Source organism: Amphiura filiformis, chromosome 20 (genome assembly GCF_039555335.1).
Source record: "Amphiura filiformis chromosome 20, Afil_fr2py, whole genome shotgun sequence".
Classification (NCBI taxonomy): Eukaryota; Metazoa; Echinodermata; class Ophiuroidea; order Amphilepidida; family Amphiuridae; genus Amphiura; species Amphiura filiformis.
The window spans coordinates 5,305,355-5,329,705 of NC_092647.1; the positions used below are offsets into that span (position 1 = coordinate 5,305,355).

The 24,351-nt window shown below is 35.0% G+C and overlaps 1 protein-coding gene across 1 annotated transcript in view; it reads left to right on the forward strand.

Annotated features, from left to right (window-relative positions):
* The first annotated feature begins 692 nt into the window (after positions 1-692).
* Positions 693-24,351, forward strand: part of LOC140142572 (atrial natriuretic peptide receptor 1-like) — a 55,797-nt gene continuing 32,138 nt past the window's right edge. The window contains exons 1-7 of the mRNA XM_072164566.1: positions 693-1,892; positions 13,209-13,391; positions 16,026-16,144; positions 17,781-17,916; positions 20,131-20,239; positions 21,222-21,248; positions 23,687-23,805. Coding sequence (XP_072020667.1) covers positions 1,172-1,892; positions 13,209-13,391; positions 16,026-16,144; positions 17,781-17,916; positions 20,131-20,239; positions 21,222-21,248; positions 23,687-23,805 — 1,414 coding nt within the window. The 5' untranslated portion in view covers positions 693-1,171. The remainder of the gene's footprint in view (positions 1,893-13,208; positions 13,392-16,025; positions 16,145-17,780; positions 17,917-20,130; positions 20,240-21,221; positions 21,249-23,686; positions 23,806-24,351) is intronic.

Here is a 24,351-nt window from a genome sequence, read left to right on the forward strand (position 1 = left end):
AAATATTATGTAGCCAGAGGTTTCCAGTGATGTAAAAATCTCAACATATTTTGAGAAAAGTGGGGGATGAGGCTGTGGATCATGAAATGCCCTTTTAAGGTAAAACCAAACAAATTGGCAAAGTTTGTTTCTCTATTTGGCGCAACAATGTAATCTTCCGGTCACTTGCCGTAGATATCGTCAAGGTCGCTGCCAAATGCAATAGTTTAATTATTTCCTGCAAATTAACTAATAGCACTTTTAAGTTTAAACTTACTTTAATGGATGCATTATTGATGGACGCTCTCTCGAACCTTAATTTCATCTTCCACTTAAAATTTCGCTAATGAAATCAATTAGATGTTTAATGATACGATCGACATTCAAACGGTCCCGTTTGTATAAATATAGTTCATAAAAGAATACAAAATATTGGCCGTGAAGTACAATCATTGAGTTACCTTTTCTATAAGAGAACGTGGCATCTTTATTGGAGAAAGCTAATTTCAATTTCAGATGAAAAAATATCATTAAAATCCCGCGACATGAAATCGTCAGGCTAGCAGACTACACTACACCCTATGTACGCTATATAATAACTAACCTCTTGGCATGGTGATATTATAATTCAATGGTTGGTGTATAGGTATTTGATGAAGACATATCTCGCACGCGTGTTGATAGTAGTATTGTTGTATTGCCAATATTGACCACACAACTGCAGACTGATTTGACATTTCTCGCATTGGAATAACGTTGTTCTGCACAATAAATATTACTGGTCGTCCCGCTTATCGAAACAAAAAAAAATCCTTTAATTTATTGAGTGATATATCCTACATCCTTCGGGTGCACTATGAGAAAAGCCAAGCGTTGCACATATTCTTCATTAATACGGTTAGCCTTGAAACTCTTTAATTTCTAACGCCGTTGCGTCGCGATACATTACAGATTTTTACGTGCTTTTGCCTACAGGTCTGATTTAATATTGTTGGCTTTTAGTCGCACTTCAAACGTGTAAAGATAGAAATTTGTCACTTTTTTACTTCACTCGAATGCTCACAGCAAAGCTATGATTGAGACCGCGCCATGCTGTCATGGTCAACTTTGTTGATACCATCTCAATCACGAGAGGCATGACTTAACAAATACTCCGGATGAGCAAGTGGCTTTTGACTGATTCTAAGTTGTTATGACACGGAGCATTCACACTAGAATAATGGATAGAAACAAGTACTTCCCATTATTCATATTAGGACTTTGTTCCACATTACCATTTTGCAACAGCAAGACGATAATATTAGGAACTTTATTCCCGTGGGGTGGATGGTTCTCGGCCGGACAGCACGGGTGTGCTGGCGCAGTAATACAAGCTATTGATGAAATCAACGCAAACACGGAATTGTTTCCGACTATTCATGAACAAGGACATTATATCGACTTTGTGTACGGGGATTCCAATTGCAATCCGAGCGATGCCATACCCCTATTTCCTGAGATGTACTTCGGTAAAGCTGGTTACCCAGTGGTTGATGCGTACATAGGACCTGCGTGTAGCGTCAACTGTGAACCAGGTGGCCTGATGGCAACCAAGTGGAACATACCTATGGTGTCTTTCATCTGCACAAGCACGAAGCTATCTGATAAGACGCTTTACCCAACATTTGCTAGAACCGCTGCTCCGTCTTACAAAACAGCTCCGTTTTTTGGACAGATCATGAAAGAATTTAAGTATGATAGAGCGGCGATTTTTTACTCCTCGGACAACATTCAAGTGCTATCGGCAATAGCAATCAAAGACGAGTTCCTCAGGCTAGGGATTTTATTACCAGATTTTGTACTATTTGAGCCTGGTGCGTCAGGAGCTGTGGCTGAGAAACGAGCATTAATTGAAGCAGCTAAGCGAACCCGAGGTAATGTGACAGTATTTTCATAATTAAATTATTACATATTATATTTTGTCAATGTTGACACTTGAAAAAAAAATCTTATTTTGTCAAAAGTAATTATATAAACAATTTTAGCATTAATAGAGTAATATCTTTAAGTAATAGCACAACAAGCCAACAAACACAATTCATTTATTCATTTTTTAAAACAAAATATCAAACAATAAATAAATTGGACAGACAGCGTGTCATCCTTCTGTGCCGTGTATTTATAAAGTGTGACACGTTAGTCATGTTAGTTGTTAAATTTGTTACAAGTAAAAATAATTATTATAAAATCCATTGCAACAATGCAAATCCACTTAACACAGGAGTCGATTCTATTGTTAAAATGTATATTATTTGATACTTGAGGTTATTGGCTACATTTACATTATTATGTTTGTTGTCACATTCATAATGTTGTACTGGATTGAAAATAATTGTATTACACTACTAAGTCTATCGCCGTCTACATGGTCTATGACATGATTACAACTATGGTCAATGATTATTAGATACAAAAAGAATGTGTTGCCATTGGTTCTAATGGCTTGCCTATTGCACATTTTACCAGCTAGCTTCTGGTTATTATTGGCTTTTAGTCCGTTTTTTCAGCTTTTCAAATGGTGAGCTGTTATCCACCAACCCTGGGTAGCATGGGTGGTGTGTGTTGAGGGGGTTTGTGTTTAATGACATAGTTCCGTACAGTGGTGAATTTTCTAACTAGACAGAAGACAATCTGAGGTCCCACAGGAGTCTATTCTAGGACCCATCTTATTCAACATGCACGTCTTGGGCCCTTCTTCGACAAGATGCTGACGATATGGTTCTTTACAGAGTTATTGCATTGAGGCAACGGTCACCTTCAAATCGGAACTGGAGGCAATATTTGAGTAGCACCGATAAGCCTCTATTCGTATTACTGCCTCAAAATGTGTTGTTATGTACATTACTAGATTCAGACAACCAATTCCCACTAAACACAATATGGATGACACTCCTCTGAAAGTTAGCTACTATCTAGTTAGCTAGTCTATCACCGTCTATATGGTCTATGACATGATTACAACTATGGGTACCATGACTATTAGATACAATTGCGCAAGAATTTGTAGCCATTGGTTCTCAATTGGCTTGTCTATGCCCCATTTTAGTAGCGTCTGATTATTATTGGCTTTTATGCATAGATTAAACAGCTTATATTGATGAGCTGTTGTCCAACAACCCCTTGGTAGCACGGTGATGTTGTGGGTGTGTATGTGGTGGGGGGTGGGGCCGGTGACGGCGGTGATTGGGTGGTGTGTTTGTGTTTAATGACAATTTATAGGACTAGCACATAATTTATATCCGTTGCTTCTGTGATAAATACAGAAATAAATGACACTTATAATGCGTCATTATGACTAACTGGGCTCAAGACAATCTGGGGTCGCACAATAGTCTATTCTAGGACCCATCTTATTCAACATGCACGTTTTGAACCTTCCAAGTTGTCCAATATGTCTTCATTTCTTCGGCTAGATGCTGACGATATGGTTCTTTACAGAGTTATTGCATTGAGGCAACGGTCACCTTAAAATCGGAACTGGAGGCAATATTGGATATGAGTAGCACCGATAAGCCTCTATTCGCATTAAAATGCCTCATAACGTGTTGTTATGTACATACTAGATCCAGACAACCAATTCCCACTAAAGACAATAAGGATGACACTCCTCTGGAACTTGCCTACTAAGTCTATCGCCGTCTTCGTGTCTATGACATGATTACAGCTATATGGGCAACATGATTATTAGATACAATTGCGTAAGAATTTGTAGCCATTGGTTCTTGATTGGCCTGCCTATCCCCCCATTTTACTAGCGTCTGATTATTATTGGCTTTTATGCATAGATTAGACAGCTTATATTAGTTTATTATTGTATCCCACTTTTCGAATGATGAGCTGATATCCAACAAACCCCTTGGTAGCATGGGGGTGTGGGGTGTGTGTGGGGGATGTGTGCTGTGGTCGGGTGGTGTGTTTGTGTTTAAAAACAATTTATAGTACTAGCACATAATTTATACCCGTTGCTTCTGTGATGAATACAGAAATAAATGACACTTATAATACGCCATTGTGACTAACTGGGCTCAAGACAATCTGTGGTCCCTCAATAGTCTATTCTAGGACCCATCTTATTCAACATGCACTCTTTGGACCTTCCTTATATAGTTTCCTTTCTTCGACAAGATGCTGACGATATGGTTCTTTACAGAGTTATTGCATTGAGGCAACGGCCACCTTAAAATCGGAACTGGAGGCAATATTTGAGTAACACTGATAAGCCTCTATTCGTATTAATGCCTCAAAATGTGTTGTTATGTACATTACTAGTAGGCATGTCCACTAAAAATTGAAGTACTTTTAAATTAATTCAGACCTAACTTATTGGCTGGGAATTGATGAAAGAAACATTTTGGCGTTTAAATAATCTTAATCGGACGTTTCATTCCAGAGATATGGCCTTTCGAGTGTCACGGTTTTATATAGGGCTGCTAGAACATTTTAAAAAGTTAAAGTCCAAAAGGAATACTAACAGAAAGTGCAACTTTAAGGTACTTTTTCTTAATGTATTTATTAACTAGCTTATCTGGAACATTATATTTGCTTATAACAACATGAAAATAAGATCATCCTGAAAATTTAATCGATTTTGTTGACATATAAGACCTCAAAACCCATGGTTTGTTTGGTGAAACCTCAAGCATGATCATAGATGGCCGCCATGGAAAATATCTCCATAGAGGAGATGAACAATAAGTGCATTATTTCAAATGAAAAGCGGTAGTCTTAAACATTTTACTAGCTTCTGATTATTATTTGCTTTTATGCATAGATTAAACAGCTTATATTAGTTTATTATTGTATCCCACTTTTTAAATGATGAGCTGATATCCAACAAACCCCTTGGTAGCATGGGGGTGTGGGGTGTGGGTGTGTGGGGGGTGTGCTGTGGTCGGGTGATGTGTTTGTGTTTAATGACAATTTTTAGTACTAGCACATAATCCGTTGCTTCTGTGAAACTATATCAACAAATGTCGGTATCATGAATAAATTGACACATTTTGTTCCAAATCGTATTTTATATACACTTTACTGCACATTAATATTGCCTTACTTGAATTATGGAATACTTTTATGGGGAAATATATGTAAAGCTTACTTAAATAAAATTGTAAAAATTCAAAAATGGGCTATAAGAACTGTGGCAAACGGTCACTATAGAGATCACACAACGCCATTGTTTACTAATTATAACGTATTAAAGGTTGAAGATATGTACATACTGGAATTAGGTGCATTCATGTATACTGTACACTGTACAGGTACTCCATAACTGAGCTGCCCTGTTCATTTGATAATTATTTTACTAAACGTTCTGACATACATGACTACAAGACAAGATATGTAAATGACCTAAATTTAACCAAAAATAATAATGTGTTTTCTGATCATGCCATACGTACAAGAGGTCCCATTCCTTGGAATTCTTTAGATAAAAATCTGAAAGCTTCAAAATCTGTGAAACATTTCCGCAATAAATTTAAAAAACAACTCATTTCTCAATATAATTAATCTTTTCCGTGAGCTCGACCCCGTTCCTTGCCTTGTCTTATGGTTATGTCTGGTAAAGTTGCTTTTTTGTTGTTGCTAATTTCATTTGATAACTTTCAGGCCTTTTTGGTCTTCCAGCCTTTTCCTCCATATGTATCGTGTTTGTATATTTTCTGATGTAATGTAATGTAATGTAATGTAATGTAATGTAATGTAATGTAATGTAATGTAATTTAATGTAATGTAATGTAATGTAATGTAATGTAATGTAATGTAATGTAATGTAATGTAATGTAATGTAATGTAATGTAATGTAATGTAATGTAATGAATTTTATGGAAATAAAAATATGAATGAATGAATGTGATGAATACAGAAATAAATGACACTTATAATGCATCATTATGACTACCTGGGCTCAAGACAATCTTGGGTCCCACAGGAGTCTATTCTGGGACCCATCTTATTCAACATGCACGTTTTGGCCCTTCCAAGTTATTGCATTGAGGCAACGGTCACTTTAAAATCGGAATTGGTGTCTCCACTCATAAACATCTCGGTGTTGTTTTTGTCTAATCTCGACAAGGGACTCCATATTAATGAGGTCATTTGGTCAATACATTCATTCACAACCCTCTGCAGTAAAATATTACGATCCACAGTGTCAAAGGCTGTAGATAGATCAAGCGCATTATGAAGAGGACAGCTTTCTGATTATCAAGGGCAAGAGATATATCATTGTACACACATGCAAACCAGTGACATATTATAAAATAAAAAATAATAATAATAAAGTATCGCCAATATATGGTGAATAGATATATGGTGTCAATATCATTCAGCATTATGCGCACTTTTTCTAGTGATTTTAATCAACCATTATGTAAACATCATATAATGTAGCTAGTCATGACACAAACCTTTTCAAGGTCATCGTTACGATGAAATATTTCAGCAAACAATCCGATGAAGTGAATAGATTTGCATTATTTATCATAATGGTATTTTAAATGACTTTATGATGCTCGGGCAAACTGATTGAAAGAGAAAAATCAGGACTCAGCGGGGATTGAACCCTGGGCCTCACGATTACCGGTCGAGATTTATACTCATAATCATATTTTGTGACACACCCTGATCCAATCAGAGCAACCAAACAATAAAAAGCAAGTAATAGAATTAAGGCGACACGATGTATTGTTGGTCGAAGCAAAACACCGATTTTCGTTATCTAAAGCAATATATTAACTCAAGACTCAAGAACCCAGGACCTACAAAAGTATATATGTGGTTTTTTTTTGGTTTTTTTGACGAGTTGTCAGGCATAAGCCTTTATTATACATATTACGAAAACCACATATTATACATATTTAAATCATTAAATCACACATTTTTAGAACACACAGATTATTGCATTACACTATATAAAATATACAAGTATAAGAAATTAAATTGAACAATTAGATATATTGCGAATTTTGAGTTCATTATCAAACAAAAAAAAGAAGATTGGGGTGATTACCATATCTATATTTGCTAATACAAAGCTTGGCAATTACAATTACATAGTTGACAAACAAGTTGTCTTTGCTGTGTGAACCATGTTCACCAAACATGACATTTTTAACATTGAGAGAGATGTTATGTTGGATATTCAAAGATATCACTGTTTTGACTTTATCCCAAATGGGATTGATTTTTTTGCAATAGTAAAAGAAATGATCAACATGATCAATAACATTACAGGTTTCACACATATTAGAATTTTCTTTGCCCATTTTATACAACATTGTTTTTGTGGGGTATATGTTGTGAAGAATCTTCCAATTAAGAGAAATCAGACGAGCTTCTTTAGTGCATTGGGGACATTATTCCAAATAGAATTCCAGTTAAAATGATACCTGGGGAATTTGTTCGCCCAGAATTTGTAACACGTTGGGGTTGTATACATCGACCTGATTTTAATTTCTTTAAAATCTTTAGCGATGCATTTTTGAATAGGAATTTTATTAAACAAGATGTCAGAGCGTTCTTCACAAGGCTTAGGATGAGTTTTCCAATCTTTAGGAAGAGCATTATGAACAACAAAGTAATCAATGAAGACTCTTGGATTTTGAGGTATACGACGCTGAATATATTGAACAGAAAACATAGACCCTTGATTGTCAAAGAGATCGTTAACTCTTATGAAGCCTGCTCTGATCCAGTCATGCATAAAAAGTGATTTACTGTTAAGTTGAATAGCATTGTTGTTCCATATTATTTCAGTACCAGGCATATCAATATCCTGTTTGTAAACAACAGGTTTTGTGTTAAACCAATATTTGATTACAGATGAGTAAAACTTGGGTAACTTATCAATGATATTGACACAATCAATGCCCATGGTTTTAACAGAGCAGTTACATTTAAAAGGTCTGTATTAAGACCAATCTTAGACACATGATATAAAGCAATATTTTTCCACACAGCAACCTCATTATTGACGAGTTTCTTTATCCAAGACAACGTCAATGATTCAAAAAAAGATGTTACATGAAACATTTTATTCCTCCCATATCAAAGTCAGAAATGATTGTTCTGCGTTTTACCGCTTCAGCTCTATTCCAAACAAATTTTATAAACATGTTGTTGATTTTTGTCACCACTTTGTCTGGAATAATAATCGTGGAAGCAATATATGTGAGCTGTGATGCTAAAAGAGACTTGACAATTAAGTTTCTACCAATCATTGATAATCCTCTCATTTGCCATGCACGGATAGAACTCTCGATTTTTGTCATTTTTTCATCCCAGTTACAATTGAGTTTTTCAAGAGGAACGTTTGGGCTAAAGGTAATACCAAGGATTTTAATAGTATTATCTGGAGAAAGCTTCCAATTAACATTACCAATTTTAAAATCGTTGTTTTTGAGAGAACCAATCCAGATGGCGTCACATTTATTGTAATTCAAACAGAGACCAGATAGAAGCGCAAACTTATCAAGAATGACTAGAGTATTTTGGAGTGTATATACAAAAGTATATATGTGATATTTTAATTCTTCTACACACTCGCTATGAAATGATCAATGCAGTTTTTGCCAAAGCTCACTACCATTCGCAAGATACTGTGAACTACCAAATTGCAACAGTATGAAATATTTGATAACCTTAATATATAACAGAAGTTCATAACTTTACAACCAAGTATGACATTGGCTTATTAATTTCAACGTCAGTAAGCTAAGTATTGACTAAATTTAGAGTTATACTCATAATCATATTTTGTGACACACCCTGATCCAATCAGAGCAACCAAACAATAGATCAGCAAGTAATAAAATTAAGGCGACACGATGTATTGTTGGTTGAAGCAGCCAAAACATCGATTTTCGTTATCTAAATCAATATATTATCGATAAATAACACTTTGATGTTTTGCGAAAGTGCATTCTACAAATAATATACTTTGAAAACTTGCTTGATCTATTGTTGTTAATGAGTTATGTACATTTTACAAAAGTGTTGTTGTTTCAGCCCTCTTTACAACAAAACTCAAGAACCCAGGACCTACAAAAGTATATGTGATATTTTAATTCTTCTACACACTCGCTATGAAATGATCATTCTTAGTCAGTGGGAGTGGTCTATACGTTTACACATAATCTGATTGGACAATCGCATGATTTTGGGTGTCGTCTATCAGGCCGTAGACGACCCCACGTCATCATGAGTGTCGATAACGCGTAACACGCTCATAGAGGTGCGCGTGTGTATCGCGTTGTATGCGTAGACGCAGTGCGGAACACTCGCACGCGCTAGCAGTACGCGCAACAAAAGATGTAAAGTTGTAAACAAGTTTCGTTCATTTTAGGAAAAGGGGAGTTTTTATGACGGTAACTTAATTTTTGCTTTAAAAAATAGTTTAGAGTTATTAAAATAATATTTATCTGACTAAGAATGAGAATAAACGATAGGAATTTTTATTTTGACTATCCTCTACCTATGATAGACGACAGTCAGGTCCAATATTTTTATCGTAGTCCACTACTCAAAATATTGGACCTGCCTGTCGTCTATCACACGGTAGAGGATAGTCAAAATAAAAATTCCTATCGTTTATTCTCTAAATGCAGTTTTTTGCCAAAGCTCACTACCATTCGCAAGATACTGTGAACTACCAAATTGCAACAGTATGAAATATTTGATAACCTTAATATATAACAGAAGTTCATAACTTTACAACCAAGTATGACATCGGCTTATTAATTTCAACGTCAGTAAGCTAAGTATTGACTAAATTTTCAAACTTTCCGACTTTGGATTGGATCAGGACATATGTTACAGAATAATGATGATGATTTACAATATGGGTAGACTTCGGGGAGCTTATAACATAGGAAGGTCAAAGATAAAATTCAACAAAGAACGCGTATGAAATGGCTCTGATTGAAATCAATGACATGCCAGTGACATTCTGACATATGATTAAATTTATCTGATGCCTAACGAAATGAACATCACCGTAATGAAATGGAAATCAATCTTAAAGGCTGAATGTATAAGAAAAAATAAGGAGAAATTAACACCTTTCTATCCAGAAAATGTGCGACACTCTCAAAATACTTGGTCGTAAATGAATATAGAATATGTTGATGTTAGACTAAGGAACCTTATTATGAAGAACATTATAGTATATAGCCTATTAAAAATGGCAAGAAGATTCTAATCAAATATATGATTCCAAATCTTATTCATGAATTGATGATTGAAAATAAAAATCGTGTGCCGGATTTGAACCGGCGACCTTCGGATCACTTAGGCTTATATAAGGCGGAAACAATTAAGACTCATAACACCGTGTATTGATATAGAATGGCATGCACGCAGTTTTACGCAAATGCTTACGCTAGTTGTGCGTTGAGTATTGCGTAAATGGTGCACGCTTTACGCTAGCGTGAGTTGGGACTTTATTGACGCGCGCAGTAACAAAAGCCGAATAATTTCGCCTTATATAAGCCGAACAAACTTTAAATAGCTGATGTGGTTGAGGAATATATCTTTGATTTTGACAATTAACCTTTCCGTTTTTGAAATAAAAGAATAATTACCTCATTTTCAGCCCATTCCACGGAATCAATGACAATAGACGACTCATGCGCTCAATTATGCGCAGTAATTAGCACTCCGAATACGGATCATCAATTGATATTTGAATCCGTGGAAAGGTTTGAAATTGAGGGAGTTTCGTAAAATTCTTATATATAAGTTATATATACACACCAGGCACAAAATTGATTATTCTGAAATATACATTTTGTTGATTGGACTTTGCCTTTCTCATTTGACACCCTATTCGTGAAAATCGAGAAAGAATTGGCCAAGATATGCGCCTCAAAACCCTCAAACCCTAAAATCTAAAGTTGCAATTTTAACGATTCATTTGTGCTTTGTTACACTGTGTGCTTTATTGATTGGCCTGCGGTGCTTGTGTGCAATACAGCGGTGCGTTCCCATTGAAAATAATTGAAATTGCAACTTTTGATTTTGGGGTTTGACGGTTTGGAAACGCATATCTTGGTCAATTCTTGTTCGATGTTCACGAACAGGGTGTCAAATGAGAAAACAAAGTCCAATTAACAAAATGTATTCAGAATAATCCAAAATTATCAGGTTGTTGAACAGCAAGGATGACTATAACTGACGAGTTTCTTTTTGTGTCTGGTGTATATATATTTCAAGAACGGTGTGGTCAAGTGTCAACATTTGAAAAAGTACGTAATAGCTTATTTATTTCTCAACTACAGCAGTTATTTAGTTATGTTTAGTTGTGGCGTTAAAACACCCAAATAATTAAGTTTCCGACGATACAGTTCTTTCGGGGAAGCCTGTACATGATTTTATCTTTCTCACAATGCACTGCTTCATCGCCAGTCAGGTAATTTTGACTAGGTACCCAAGTTAAAACTTCCATGCATCGTGAATCAATTCGCCGTTGAAGTAGTGATGTAACAGTATTAATTACCATAGCGATATGTGAAATGACAATGTATTACCCCGCACTAGACGTACGCTGTAACTATGCATCGCACCATTGATTATCAAAGACTGGGTGTAAAGACTTGGATCGTAAATCTATAGACATCACTCACACCTGTACGATTAGTGTCTTTGAAAAGAGCGGTATTGTATTTAATCTATGATTGCACATGCACATACATGACAGGTGATAAGTGCAGCCTACTTGTAGTGCAGGGCAAAACATTCAAAATTTGTATTCATCTATTGCTATGGTATTAATCCTGTTTAATCACCACTTCTACGGCGAATTGACACGATTCTAGCCAAAAAGAATAGTTACAGGACAAAAAAATTAGTAAATAAATAGGGATATTATAAATCAAAAAAATTAATAGTACGCATTTAGAGTGTACTAAAATACAATATTTTCAGGTACCATTTTGACATACTGCAGTTACTGTCCGTTTTCCTATACACAATACACAGTGCTCTCACCATTGACGTGTGACCTCAACAAATGATGTATGTTGGGAGAATGGACACTTGCCTAGTTAACATCACTGTGTGAAAAATAACCAGCCAATATTTTATTTATTCTCCAAAACTTCTAGCAAATATATTTCTCTAACATGACCTAAAATTACAGCTAGGTTAGATGTTCAGAAATGGTCGCACTTTTGTAAAATATGAGTGAGGGCAAGGCATAGCTAGCCAACTCCCCGTGTTAATTGAATGGAGATTTGACCGAAAATATTGGTATCGGACCGCTCACTTCTGAAGGATGCCACAAAAAACGGTAAAAGCTACATTTAAATTATTCTAAATAGGTTCTAGAAAATAAAGTTTTGTAACATGTCCTAAATTTTTAGCTAATTTAGATGTTTGGAGAGGGTCGCACTTTTGTGTTTTAGGAAGGATATGTAAACGACAGATAACACCAAAAATATGAAGAAATTATTTCTAAAACCGTGTTAAGTCAACAATCATTATGTTGCTCATTTTGAAGAATGCTGGTTAACAAAAAGCAGGTCTTTGTCTCATTTCGTGAACCTTTCGTTTCCTTTATAATCGGTTACCCAACTGAAGCTGTAATACCAGCTTTATTGCGATGTCGCACATTGAAAACAGACACTTGTACACAACCAGAGAAGATCTGATTTAATCAGTTGAGCTGCTTCAATGAGTGTTATCTTGGTTTAATAGCTTTTAATGGGGTTTAAGTCCTGCAAAGGTCGAGATGAATTCTACTGTAGACATGACTGCATCATGAAAGATTCTGGTCATTCATTAGCTTTCATTTGTGTTTATTTCATGTTCATATAGAGGTTATCCACGTTAGCTCACGTTACTCATGTGTGACTTCTAACAAAAGGCGCTGGTTCCCGTAGTATTCCTCATTCAAACCAATTCAATGCACGACCTCGGCGTTACTTGCATGACTTTTGGCGGGCTATTTTGAAACAGTCATAGTTGCACATGCAGGTACCTCTTTTGAAAATCCTAAACAAGGTATAGCAGTAGCTAGCAGTCGCTGATAGGATATGCAGCTTATAGGACACGGATAACCTCTATTGTCATAGCATAAAATACTACTGGATATTGAGTTTTATTACCGTATTATTATTATATTTCTTTTACAAACACTAGACGCAAACACTAAGTGATATCTTCTTTTACACTTTTCTTGTTTTGTTCAGTGTTCATACTGTGCGCATATGGTGACGATGCACGAAGCATACTACTAGATGCACTTGATCTGGGCATGCTGAATGGAGATTATGCATTCTTCACTAATGAAATCACGTGGCAGAGTAGGGAAGGTGCCATTGGCTGGATGGGTGATGACGGCCGTGATGAGGACGCAGTGAAAGCTTTCACAGGTACATAATTGGTTATGAGTTTGGTACAATGCCGAATATCAGTTTGTTTCTTTGCTAAATTCGTGTTACACATGAACTCTCGTGAATTAGAGGGCCTTGATTAAACAGCAGCGAGCCATTATAGGGCATGATATCAATTATTTAAGGTGATTTGAGCGTGGTAAATGAGGAAAATGAGGGTCAGTCAATGGTGCAGTGCTGCGCTTACTGATCCCTGGCCTATAATTAAAGAAAATTCACGCGTAACATGAATTTAACAAAGAAATGAATAGATATGCGGCTACGGTTGTTTGATGGCATGTATAACTGGTCTCATTTTAAAACAAAATTGAACTCTGATGGCGCTATTTATTTTAAATTTTGTTTGCATCTTTACAAGCAGTAGACTTGTATAATGGTATTAAAACATCATTTAAATGAGTATAACATATGGCTAGAAAACTAAAAAGGAATAACTCATATTACTTGGCAAAACTAAATTAGAAATATATGTAAATAGCGCCCTCAATTTACACAAAAATATGCAATTTATAGAATAAAAATTACCACAAAAAGGTAAAAAAGATTTAAATTTTGATAAAGAAAAGAAAATCTAAGTTAAGAATAGCTTAAAAATATACGTGTATATTAGTGTGATAGCTGGGATATTGTAAAGGTCCAGCATTGAAAATTATGTTATGTTTTGTTAGAAATATTAATAAATGATCACATCAAAACGCCGGAAATCTATTTGAAACGTTCACAGTTTACATTGTCTTACAATCATGTCTCTTGCTTTCAAATTGGACCTAAATACGAAGACACTATAACAATATCTCTCAAGACTATTTCATTTAGATACGTGTTTTTTAATTATCTAAAACAATAATACAGACACAAACAATATTCTGAGAAATTCATCATAAAAATGGAGCGTCCCTTCAACACGTGCTGGCAATTAAGAATAAAATCAATAACGATTTTGTGAATTTGTTGATAAAAATATGCACAATATAATAAATAATTGACGAATGTAATGGAACAAAGTTGCAAACGCTATACCCTTGCGATTAACATATCGCGAATTTCATACTTTACTCTTATCACAAAAGGTTGTATATAACAATTACTATAATGTAATTCTAGCTGTTATTTTCTGCGAATCAACACTTTTCTCGAAGTTTATTTTACTATTTTGTCAGAAAATATCTAAATATAGTGTCTACGAGTATGGTGGTTCCTATCAATTTGTAAGCGCTCTTGAAGTTATTGTTCATTGAATTTACAACCGTATGACAAAACAGGCGAAACTAGTAACTTTACAATTTAAAGAGAATTGGTCATTACTTATTGAATGACATAAAATCTAAAAAATGTTGTAAGAATCACTTGAGGTTTTGAGGTTTTGATTTTTGTCAACAATTGTGTTTGAATAGGTTGTTTTCATCAGATTTACCACATTCGCCTTGCTATAAACATTGAATTGCGTTATCTGGTGACGTAATGAAAAAAGTGCTTTAGGAGCGTTAAGTGTTAGCTTTCGTTTGATATAAAAAGAAATCTGATTGGATGAAGGGAACATTCGTGGTTTTGACACAGATGCCATATTTTCATTTTTTCCACTAGTCACCAGCTAGAAACTCACACAGCTCTTATGATGCTATGTACTCAACCGTGAAGTGTAAACAAAGACTGTTCACTGCTTGCTTTGAAGCTCTTGGTCGAAATTGTGTGCTCAGGTGTATCGAAGTGGAAACTGTGCATAGATGCGTTTATAAGAGAATCGTTTTGTAGCCAAACCTTTCCATATGACGATATAATCACAAAGTAGAAATAATATAAATCTGTACCAATCAACGAGTGATTATATTTCTAACAAACACATTTTCTCGTGTCACTCATTGAATTCTATTATATTTCAAGAATTTACATTTATCAATGTAACAACATTAACACTAAGATTTCTTATTCCAAACTGTAATTTACGCAACTCAAAAATCGCTAAACTTTATAAGAATGAAGACAATTAGGGGATGGTAAAACCATCAAAAGGCGGTGGTTGATGGTAAAAATACCCAATTGTAATTAAACACACAGAACTGTCCAGAATTTACAGAGTGGTTGATGGTAAACATACAAATAACAATTAACCAATGAACTGTCAAGAATTTATGTATGAGTGATATAATAACAACCACCCCTGGTAGTTCAAGCAAAGATTCCTGGGTAACTATACGAACAGCCGTATCTATTGTGAATCTATAATGGTTCAATGAACTGTCTAAAATGTATTTAAATATCTACTGTATACTTGTTGAAAATGGCTTGAGTCAATATAAATTAGTGCAGTTTATTGCACTTCTTTAAAATTAATTTAAATTATATTCATAGAGTTTGAACTGACAAATGTGATCAAAATCTTATTTATAACTAATATACTTGAGTGCTTAATGAAATTCGGGAATCGATTGCTATCTCTCATGGTTCTTATCAGTGACTTTTCAAATTGTACAGTTGATTCTTGGAAAAAAAACCCTTCTAAATTCGTATCTTGTTTTTAACGTTACGCACATCTTTTTTAAATTTAAATTATATTTGACCACTGATGGCAAAAGTTTTCATGGTTCATCACATTTTCTTTTTTATTTTCATCAGGAATTCTTGATGTGAAGCTACTGTCACCTGAAAATGAAGAATATTTTGAGTTCCAGAGAAACGTGCGTTTAAAAACCAAGGAACCTCCTTTCAATTATACTATCCCTGAAGATGAAGATGTAAGTACATTAAGTATATAGGTTAATTCAAACATCCGTTCAAGTTGTTGGTATCGTATCCAACTACATTACTTAAAGGTATTACAGGGTGTCCCAATAAAAACAGAACCCTCATTGCGCATTCTTTTTCTCCTGTTTGTGAAAGTTAATCAAATACATTTTCATTATTCATTAGCTTTAATAAACCAAAAAACATATTTCAATCGGCTCACAAGATATGCTCTTTTAAAGAAATGTACCTGTTTTTCACTTTTTGGCTACTTCAAAGATTGAAAAGGAGTACATGTACGATGCACGAATATCAAGCATTCCTCAATGATAACTCTATAAAATAACAAACTATATTTGGGAAGTGAGTTTTACCGGTTGGCCTATGGACTATAAAGTGTGTTAAGTGTCGGTAAAATGGATGAGAGATTGGACTTCTCTTGTTAAACTTATTTTTTCTTGGTTATTTATGCCTTTTGTTTTATTTTTTTTCTCTCTTACTTTGTTTGTTTGTTTCTTTCTTTTTAATTACCATATGTCATTTCTCTTTTTGGGATAAATGGGATGTTTGGTATGTCCTTGTTCTTCTGAAGTGCATTTACTGTGTTGCTTTGCCTTCTACCTGGTTGCCTCCTTGACGAACACATGTTTCAGCCCTGATCCCCTTGTACGAATATCAAGCATTCCTCAATGATAACTCAATAAAATAACAAACTATATTTGGGAAGTGAGTTTTACCGGTTGGCCTATGGACTATAAAATGTGTTAAGTGTCGGTAAAATGGATGAGAGATTGGACTTCTCTTGTTAAACTTATTTTTCTTGGTTATTTATGCCTTTTGATTTTTTTTTTTTTCTCTCTTACTTTGTTTGTTTCTTTCTTTCTTTCTTTTTATTTACCATATGTCATTTCTCTTTTTGGGATAAATGGGATGTTTGGTATGTCCTTGTTCTTCTGAAGTGCGTTTACTGTGTTGCTTTGCCCTCTACCTGGTTGCCTCCTTGACGAACACATGTTTCAGCCATGATCCTCATTGCATAAATTGCATTGCGTACCCTCTTTGTGCGCCGTATAAGCTGACGTCAAGGTCATTTTAAAACAGATAACCACCGTTTTGCTTCCAGTACCTGCACTAATGAATTTCTTAAAAGTAGCCTACTTTCTAGATTAAAATCAAGTACTTTCTGGATAACTGCATTATTAGCGCTTGAGGTACAATATCCGGGTGTTATCAGGATTTATGGTGTTAAAATTAATTTAAAATAAAACTATGAAATTCTTCCTGTTCTATTGGTTTCTTATAATTTTTTCAAGATGTTTTAATTTTTCTTATACTTTGTTAGGTCTTTAAAGTGGCTTCAAAAATCTGCAAACTGAAAGACCTGTGTAAAAACCGAAATTATAGGTCATATATTCGTAATCCTAATCTTTCACCTGTTTTAACCTGTCAATAGAACAATAGGACTTGGGGTTATTGTGCTTTTGACTGGCTAAAACAGTTGAAAGATTAGAATGACGAATATATATGACCAATGATTTTGTTTTTCACATGTCTTTTTGCTTACGGATATTTGAAGCCATTGTCCACGTAATGAACCAATAAACACACAAACACGGGCACATTTTGTATTATTTTATTCTTTTTTAGTTATACTTGGAAGCTGCATTGATATATGACGCTGTTTACCTGTATGCTATAGCACTTGAAAAAGCTTTGTCGGAAGGAGTGGACGTAAATGATGGATGGGGCATCAGCAGACGACTCTTCAACATATCCTTTAGAGGTACTATATAATTGCCGCCAAAATAAGGCCACACCCCTTTGAATGGTCATGACATAAAGGCCAAGTACAAAAATGTTACGTGATTTTTCGGTTTTTCTACTTCTTCAACACAACAAGCAACAAGGTTTCAACGGGTGTGCCGTCGAATTGAGAGGTTTGCCGAGCTTTCGTCAGGTGTGACTCGGACTTCTTCAGGACGGTACAGAAAAATTTATACCCGACGAAAGCTCGACAAACTTTTCAATCCGACGGCACACCCGTTGAAATCTTGTGAAAGCCTCTCTCTATAAATAATGCATAGACTAATGCAGACTATTCACTAACAGTCAAAGTCCCCGTGCTTCATGAGGACCCATCGTTCGATCGTACATATCTAACAATCACGCCATAGAGTGTGGTGTGTCTTCGCAATTACGCGAAAGACCGTAAAAATACGCGGTATGTGCATAACAGTTTGGTATGTCGCACTTCATGGAACGATCTGTCCTCATTATTGGGTGAAGATGGGACTTTGGCTGTTTGTAGTTCATTTGTGTCTCTTTATACCACGAAATGATAATAAGGGCAATGAAGTAAATCATTTTAAGAAATTCTAGTATGTTTATTTTTGCTACTGGAATACCTTGGCAAATGCGGTACCAGGTACCAGTTATATGTTCATCCCTGAATCCTAAACAACAACAAATGTGTCAAAATTAAAACAAGCAGCCAATACCTGTGCTCTTTAGCTCTGATTTAAGATCTTATTTGTTGAAATTGGTTGAGAATTACAGAAACAGTAATCTGAAACCTAAGAAAGAAATGAAATAAAAAGTTGCACTTTTGTGTTCTAATCAATGAAAGCACGACGCCTGTTTTAACGTGCTAATTAATGGAAGCACGGCACTAGTTCGAGAACGCGTTGTGTACAAATCAATAGTGCAAGTATGGAGCAAACTGTAACTTTTGAATTGGCATCTCCGTTGGCTTTTTGGATCGTCGCGTCTTTATTTCTTGAACAATTTCAACAAATGAGGTCTTCAATTCGAGCTAAAAGATGCAACTAATGGCTATTGCTGGTTCCAATTATGACACAATCTTTGCTTAGGATATACAGGGGTGAATAGATTTGGTACCTTAATTCTTTTGCTTACTGTAACTCTTAGTTGCTGCACTGGCTACTTTAGTTTGAATATTCATGAAAAGTATCTTAAAATAAAGCGCTGTCGGATCACTGAGATGGTAGAATCAAAGTCTGCTCTCTCAACTCTAACTTTTCACCAAAATCAATAAAGGGCTCGAAATTAACTTATTATGTGTAAATGTATTTAAATCAAAAGTAGATATAATTTTTTTGAAACATACCATTGTTTATCCGCAACTAATTCTTATCCAGCAAACACAAAACGTTTTTAAAGCGTTTTAAGCGGGTTAAGTTTTGGGTAAAAACCGTTTTAATACCTTTAAATGTCTGGTTATGTGGTCATGAAAACGTTTTTGTTTATGAGAATACATTACAACAACATTTTAAAATGTTGTCAAAATATTGTTGTAAACATAGGTTTTGCAAATATGTTATGCCAAATATTTCATCAACGCTTTACATTATGTTAGATTATTTTGCAGTAAGTTTTCAAAAACTTTTGGGAATGTTATGAAAAGTTCTATACCCTTTATATGCCCGTGATATAACCCGATAATTAAATGTTTTCTGGCAACATTTAATAACCGTTTGTCGAAAACGTTTTTGTGTTTGCTGGGTAATATCTCAAACGAAAGGTCTGACAACTTTTAGTGACAAATAAAAGCATGTGCATTGCGGGCAAGAATATTACCAGATTAACCGAAATTGACAATTGATTTCGCTAGAACATACGAGGAAGATTTAGAACACACTCACATAAGTCAGTTAACCTATATGTCATCAAGTAATAACTAATATACCAACATAAATAAATCAATGGAAAATTATATTTAAACAGCCGTATAAGACTTAATGTTTAAATTATGTGAAAATATAGCTCTTAAGGAAAATTATAATTATTACCTAACGTTCTAATAATCTATATATATATATCATAAGGGTTTTAAGAATATACTTTGTTGACCATATAACTAAATATTGAATTATTTTCATGCGCATCCTTATCAATTGCATATTGAAATATTAAAAAAATGTAGATCATTTTAATGAAAGTACTCATATTAACCATCTGTTTCATTTGTATCACACAGGAATTGACGGGGACATTGTTATTGACCAATACGGTGACAGAAGGCCGAATTATATGCTGGAAAATTTTCATAATGATAGCATTACTAAAGTGGTGTACTTCTACAATAAGTACGTAAACGTTTTTGTTATATAAGTGAAACAAATTTCTGATAACCCTCGATACAATAATGTTGGACAGTCATTTGTTCACTTCGGTTGTTTGGAAAATGGATAATTTATGATTATTTAAGCTCAAAGTTATCACTTAAAAATTGCTTTACATCCATCCCAGGACATCCATATATACACAGTGATATTTAATTAGTTACCCTTTTGCATTTTACCTGCCCGGCATCAAATTTTACCGCCCGCGCAATCGGCAAGGTGTTAAGAGTATGCCCTGGTTTTGAGAGTTGTGCATACGTTAATTGTTTCGACGTCAGCTTTGGCTTTGAAAAAATGAAGGGATATATCTGTTAATTATTTGAACATTATGTCCTTTTCCAAATATTATCCTTCATTAATATTTCATAACACCTCAAAAACGGTTGCCGACTTGAACAAATGCTTAACATTAAATTTGCCATAGAACATGAGTAAGCGTGTCACAAAAGCCTTAAGAATATATGGTTAGTCACGTTCTAGTTAAGTTCATCCGTATGTAATAGTTTTCATGCAACTTAAATCTAAAAAGTAACGAACGTATTCCGTGTCGTTTTGGTGTAGAAAATTATTGAATCGTAACATTATGCATTCACTGTAAGATTTCATGTAATCAGACGATCTATTATTATTTATGCAAGGCCTACCACTGAAATATGGTAAATTTGATAATATGTTGCATGTTAAAAAGAAACTGTGCGAAGCATTCATAAGTGTATCGTAATTTTGCGTATAGTAATTGTAAATGGAGTGATTGTGACTCCAGAATGACGTCATGGTAGTAATTATTATTTTGTTATATTCATGATGTTTACTTTCGAACAGCCTGACAAGGGCGATATCATCTCAGATTAATGTGACATTCTTGGGTCTTTCAATACCTTAGTCCAGGAAATATACTTATTAGAATATTTAATTTTTGTTTTCAATATTTTTCTTTCACTTTCAGAGATTGTCCGGAAGGCGAAGTGACATGGTTTGTCCTTTTAATGTTATTGCGTTATTATTGTGTAAATAGATTATTGTATCACAGTACAAAACCCGGTCGGATGAAGATGATGATGATGAAGAAGAAGAAGATGATAATGGTTTCGTGATTATATTGCACACATTAGCCATAAGTATTGCGGAATCCCTAAAATATTTTTCTTTTCTTAATTACGAGAACAAAGTGCAAGCAATCGTCTAACGCGGGGAATGCGTTTGGTCCAGAACATATTCAAAAGGCTGCACTATTGAAGCCAAAGGGGCTGTTTGGTTTTGGTAAGGTGTCCAAAAAGGCTGCACTGTTGGAGCCAAAGGGGCTGTTTGGTTTTGGTAAGGTGTCCAAAAAGGCTGCACTGTTGGAGCCAAAGGGGCTGTTTGGTTTTGGTAAGGTGTCCAAAAAGGCTGCACGGTTGAAGCCAAAGGGGCTGTTTGGTTTTGGTAAGGTGTCCAAAAATGGTGACGAGAGAAAGTTTCACAGAACAGAGAATACCTTTTAAATAATATACTGAAAGCTTAACCCAGACAAAAGGAGAAATTAAACAAAACAGTCTTGTCACACTAAAAAAAAGTGCAAATATTCAACTGCAAAGAATGTCAGATGATCATCGCAAAATATCTTAATGACTTTAACCACGCCATGGACTTTTAATAAAAGTATGTTCATGACGTGAATGAAAATACCTTTGCGGTAGTTACGGGACCGATATCATTGTAGTTGAAGATTTTCAGTATTCTTCAACCTCCAAGGCTGCTGTCTCCTTTCCCTGTGGTGTTCTTCCGATCATCATTTCTCTGCAAGTTTCTCCCGTCACCATTTTCTAGACACCTTTACCCAAAACAGATTAAAACCTTCTGGTATTATCTGAACCCCTTTCTGAACCCCTTATCCGCTTTAGACGATGTTTTGCACTTCCGTTATTTTAAACTCTTTAAAGGGCATATAATTATATTGCTCGGACAACATCATATCATTGGCAAGCTAATATTATGAGGACAATGAAAATGACTCCTTTTTTGAGAAAATAAGTCGTTTAAAATTGATATTCGGCAAAAACCAACTGTAAGCGGTGAGTTCCTTCGAACGAGACATATTTGACCTAAAAACTACAGTGATGTCATGATATGAATATTACCAGGTTTGAGAGAATGGACTGCCAACACTGTCAATGCACACAACGTATATTGTTGATGTTATCAGAAAAGAACTCTGAATCAAGCATTACAAATTTAATGGTCTTTACACATATGGATAAAACCAGGCCGATTTTTTATTATATATTATTAGTAAATTGTGATATTACAATCCATATGTGTATATATCAACTTGATGAGAAATACTTGGACTAAAAAATGTAAAAAAATATTTCATATCAATTTAACCGTACGAGCAGAGTTTGAGTATGACATATCAATATTGTATTTATTATTCAAATGTCTAATTTCCATGGCCCGGGAATTAACCTTCTTCTTCTTGGTTTCGGTCGACAGAGCGACTTTTATAATATGTCACATTTCGTCAACACTTGATCCTGGAACCTAGGATTGATTGCAGATATCAGAACCGGGGATGATCCCCTTCTCTTTCGAATAGCTCTGACACTTTAACGTGCACAGGGATGAATCCTCCTGAACACGGGACCAACGGCTTTACGTGACTTCCGAACCACGGACATCGCACACACACTACCTATATCTGCACGTGCTAAGCAGTGTATGGGGGCGAGAAGAAATTCTACAATTAAATTCTGTGATGAAACTGAACTTAATTGAAGGATTCTGACCATATAGGAACTTTTTGGGAGGCAGGAGAATTTTCACCTAAGGCAAGCCCAAGGTTCGAACTCTCGTCGATCGTATCTCCCGGCCGACAGCGCAATGCCTTAACCGCTCGGCCATCTCGCCCTTTTGTTGTGCCTTCCCGAATTTTCGTGATGAAGGTCGCGCTTTACATACATCAATGGACATCAAAAGAGTTCTCCGAGAGGTCATGTGTATGCACTGCTCGTGAACATATAATGTCCTACACAGCCAGTTTGGTTACGCGTAACCAAACTGGTTGCCGAGAAGACTACTGTTCATATAATGTACGTCATCAGTCTGTCAATTTCGTTTCGAGCGCTGAAAAGGGCCGTACGAGCCAGCATTTTACCAATACAATTGGTCTTTTTAAAGGAGAAATGCGAATAAAAAAATTACAACGAGTGTCAATTTGTAATGTAATAATTATTCTCTTCGAATGGAGTTTAACTTGTTTTTGCAATAGATATGCCCTTAAACTTGGGTATGTTGCCATCAAATTATTATTATTATTATTATTATTATTATTATTATTATTATTAATATAATTATTATTATTATTATTATTATTATTATTATTATTATTATTATTATTATTATTATTATTACTATTATTATTATTGCTTACAGTCAAGGAGAATTTATTCATCTTGGTAGGCCTATTATTTGGTCGGGAGGAGTGTATGAGCAACCTCCGGGCGCACCAGCTTGTGGGTGGAACAACGAATTTTGCCAACCACTTTTATCACGTAAATATGTGTTATATTTTTCCTTGAACATCACCTACACCAACTCAACCGCATACCCATTATACCTCCCCAAATTAAAACAATTGTGCGGTTTCTTGCTATATTACGTCACATTGCATATTACAATACTACATTGAATGTTGCATTACATCACATCACATCACATCACATCACATTTGCTTTTTATTCGGGGCTTACGCCGAGGGGCATAGTCATGGTTTTGAGATCACCTTGGGCCTATAATTTTAACCATGCCCCTCGAGAAGCAGTCAACATTTGTATAATATAATATTATATTATTACATTACATTACATTATATCAAATTGCATTATATTACATAAGTATATAATATAATATAAATATAATAATAATAATAATAATGGAGGGTTCTTAGTAGGCGCACAATCTTCAAAAGAACTCAAGGCGCACAAACAATAAAGACAAACAAGTTACATATGTGAATCCGGAAAAGCACGAAGAAAAAAGATGAGTTTTAAGTTGCTTTTTGAACTGCGTAAGCGAATGTGTGTTACGGAGGCTGTTTG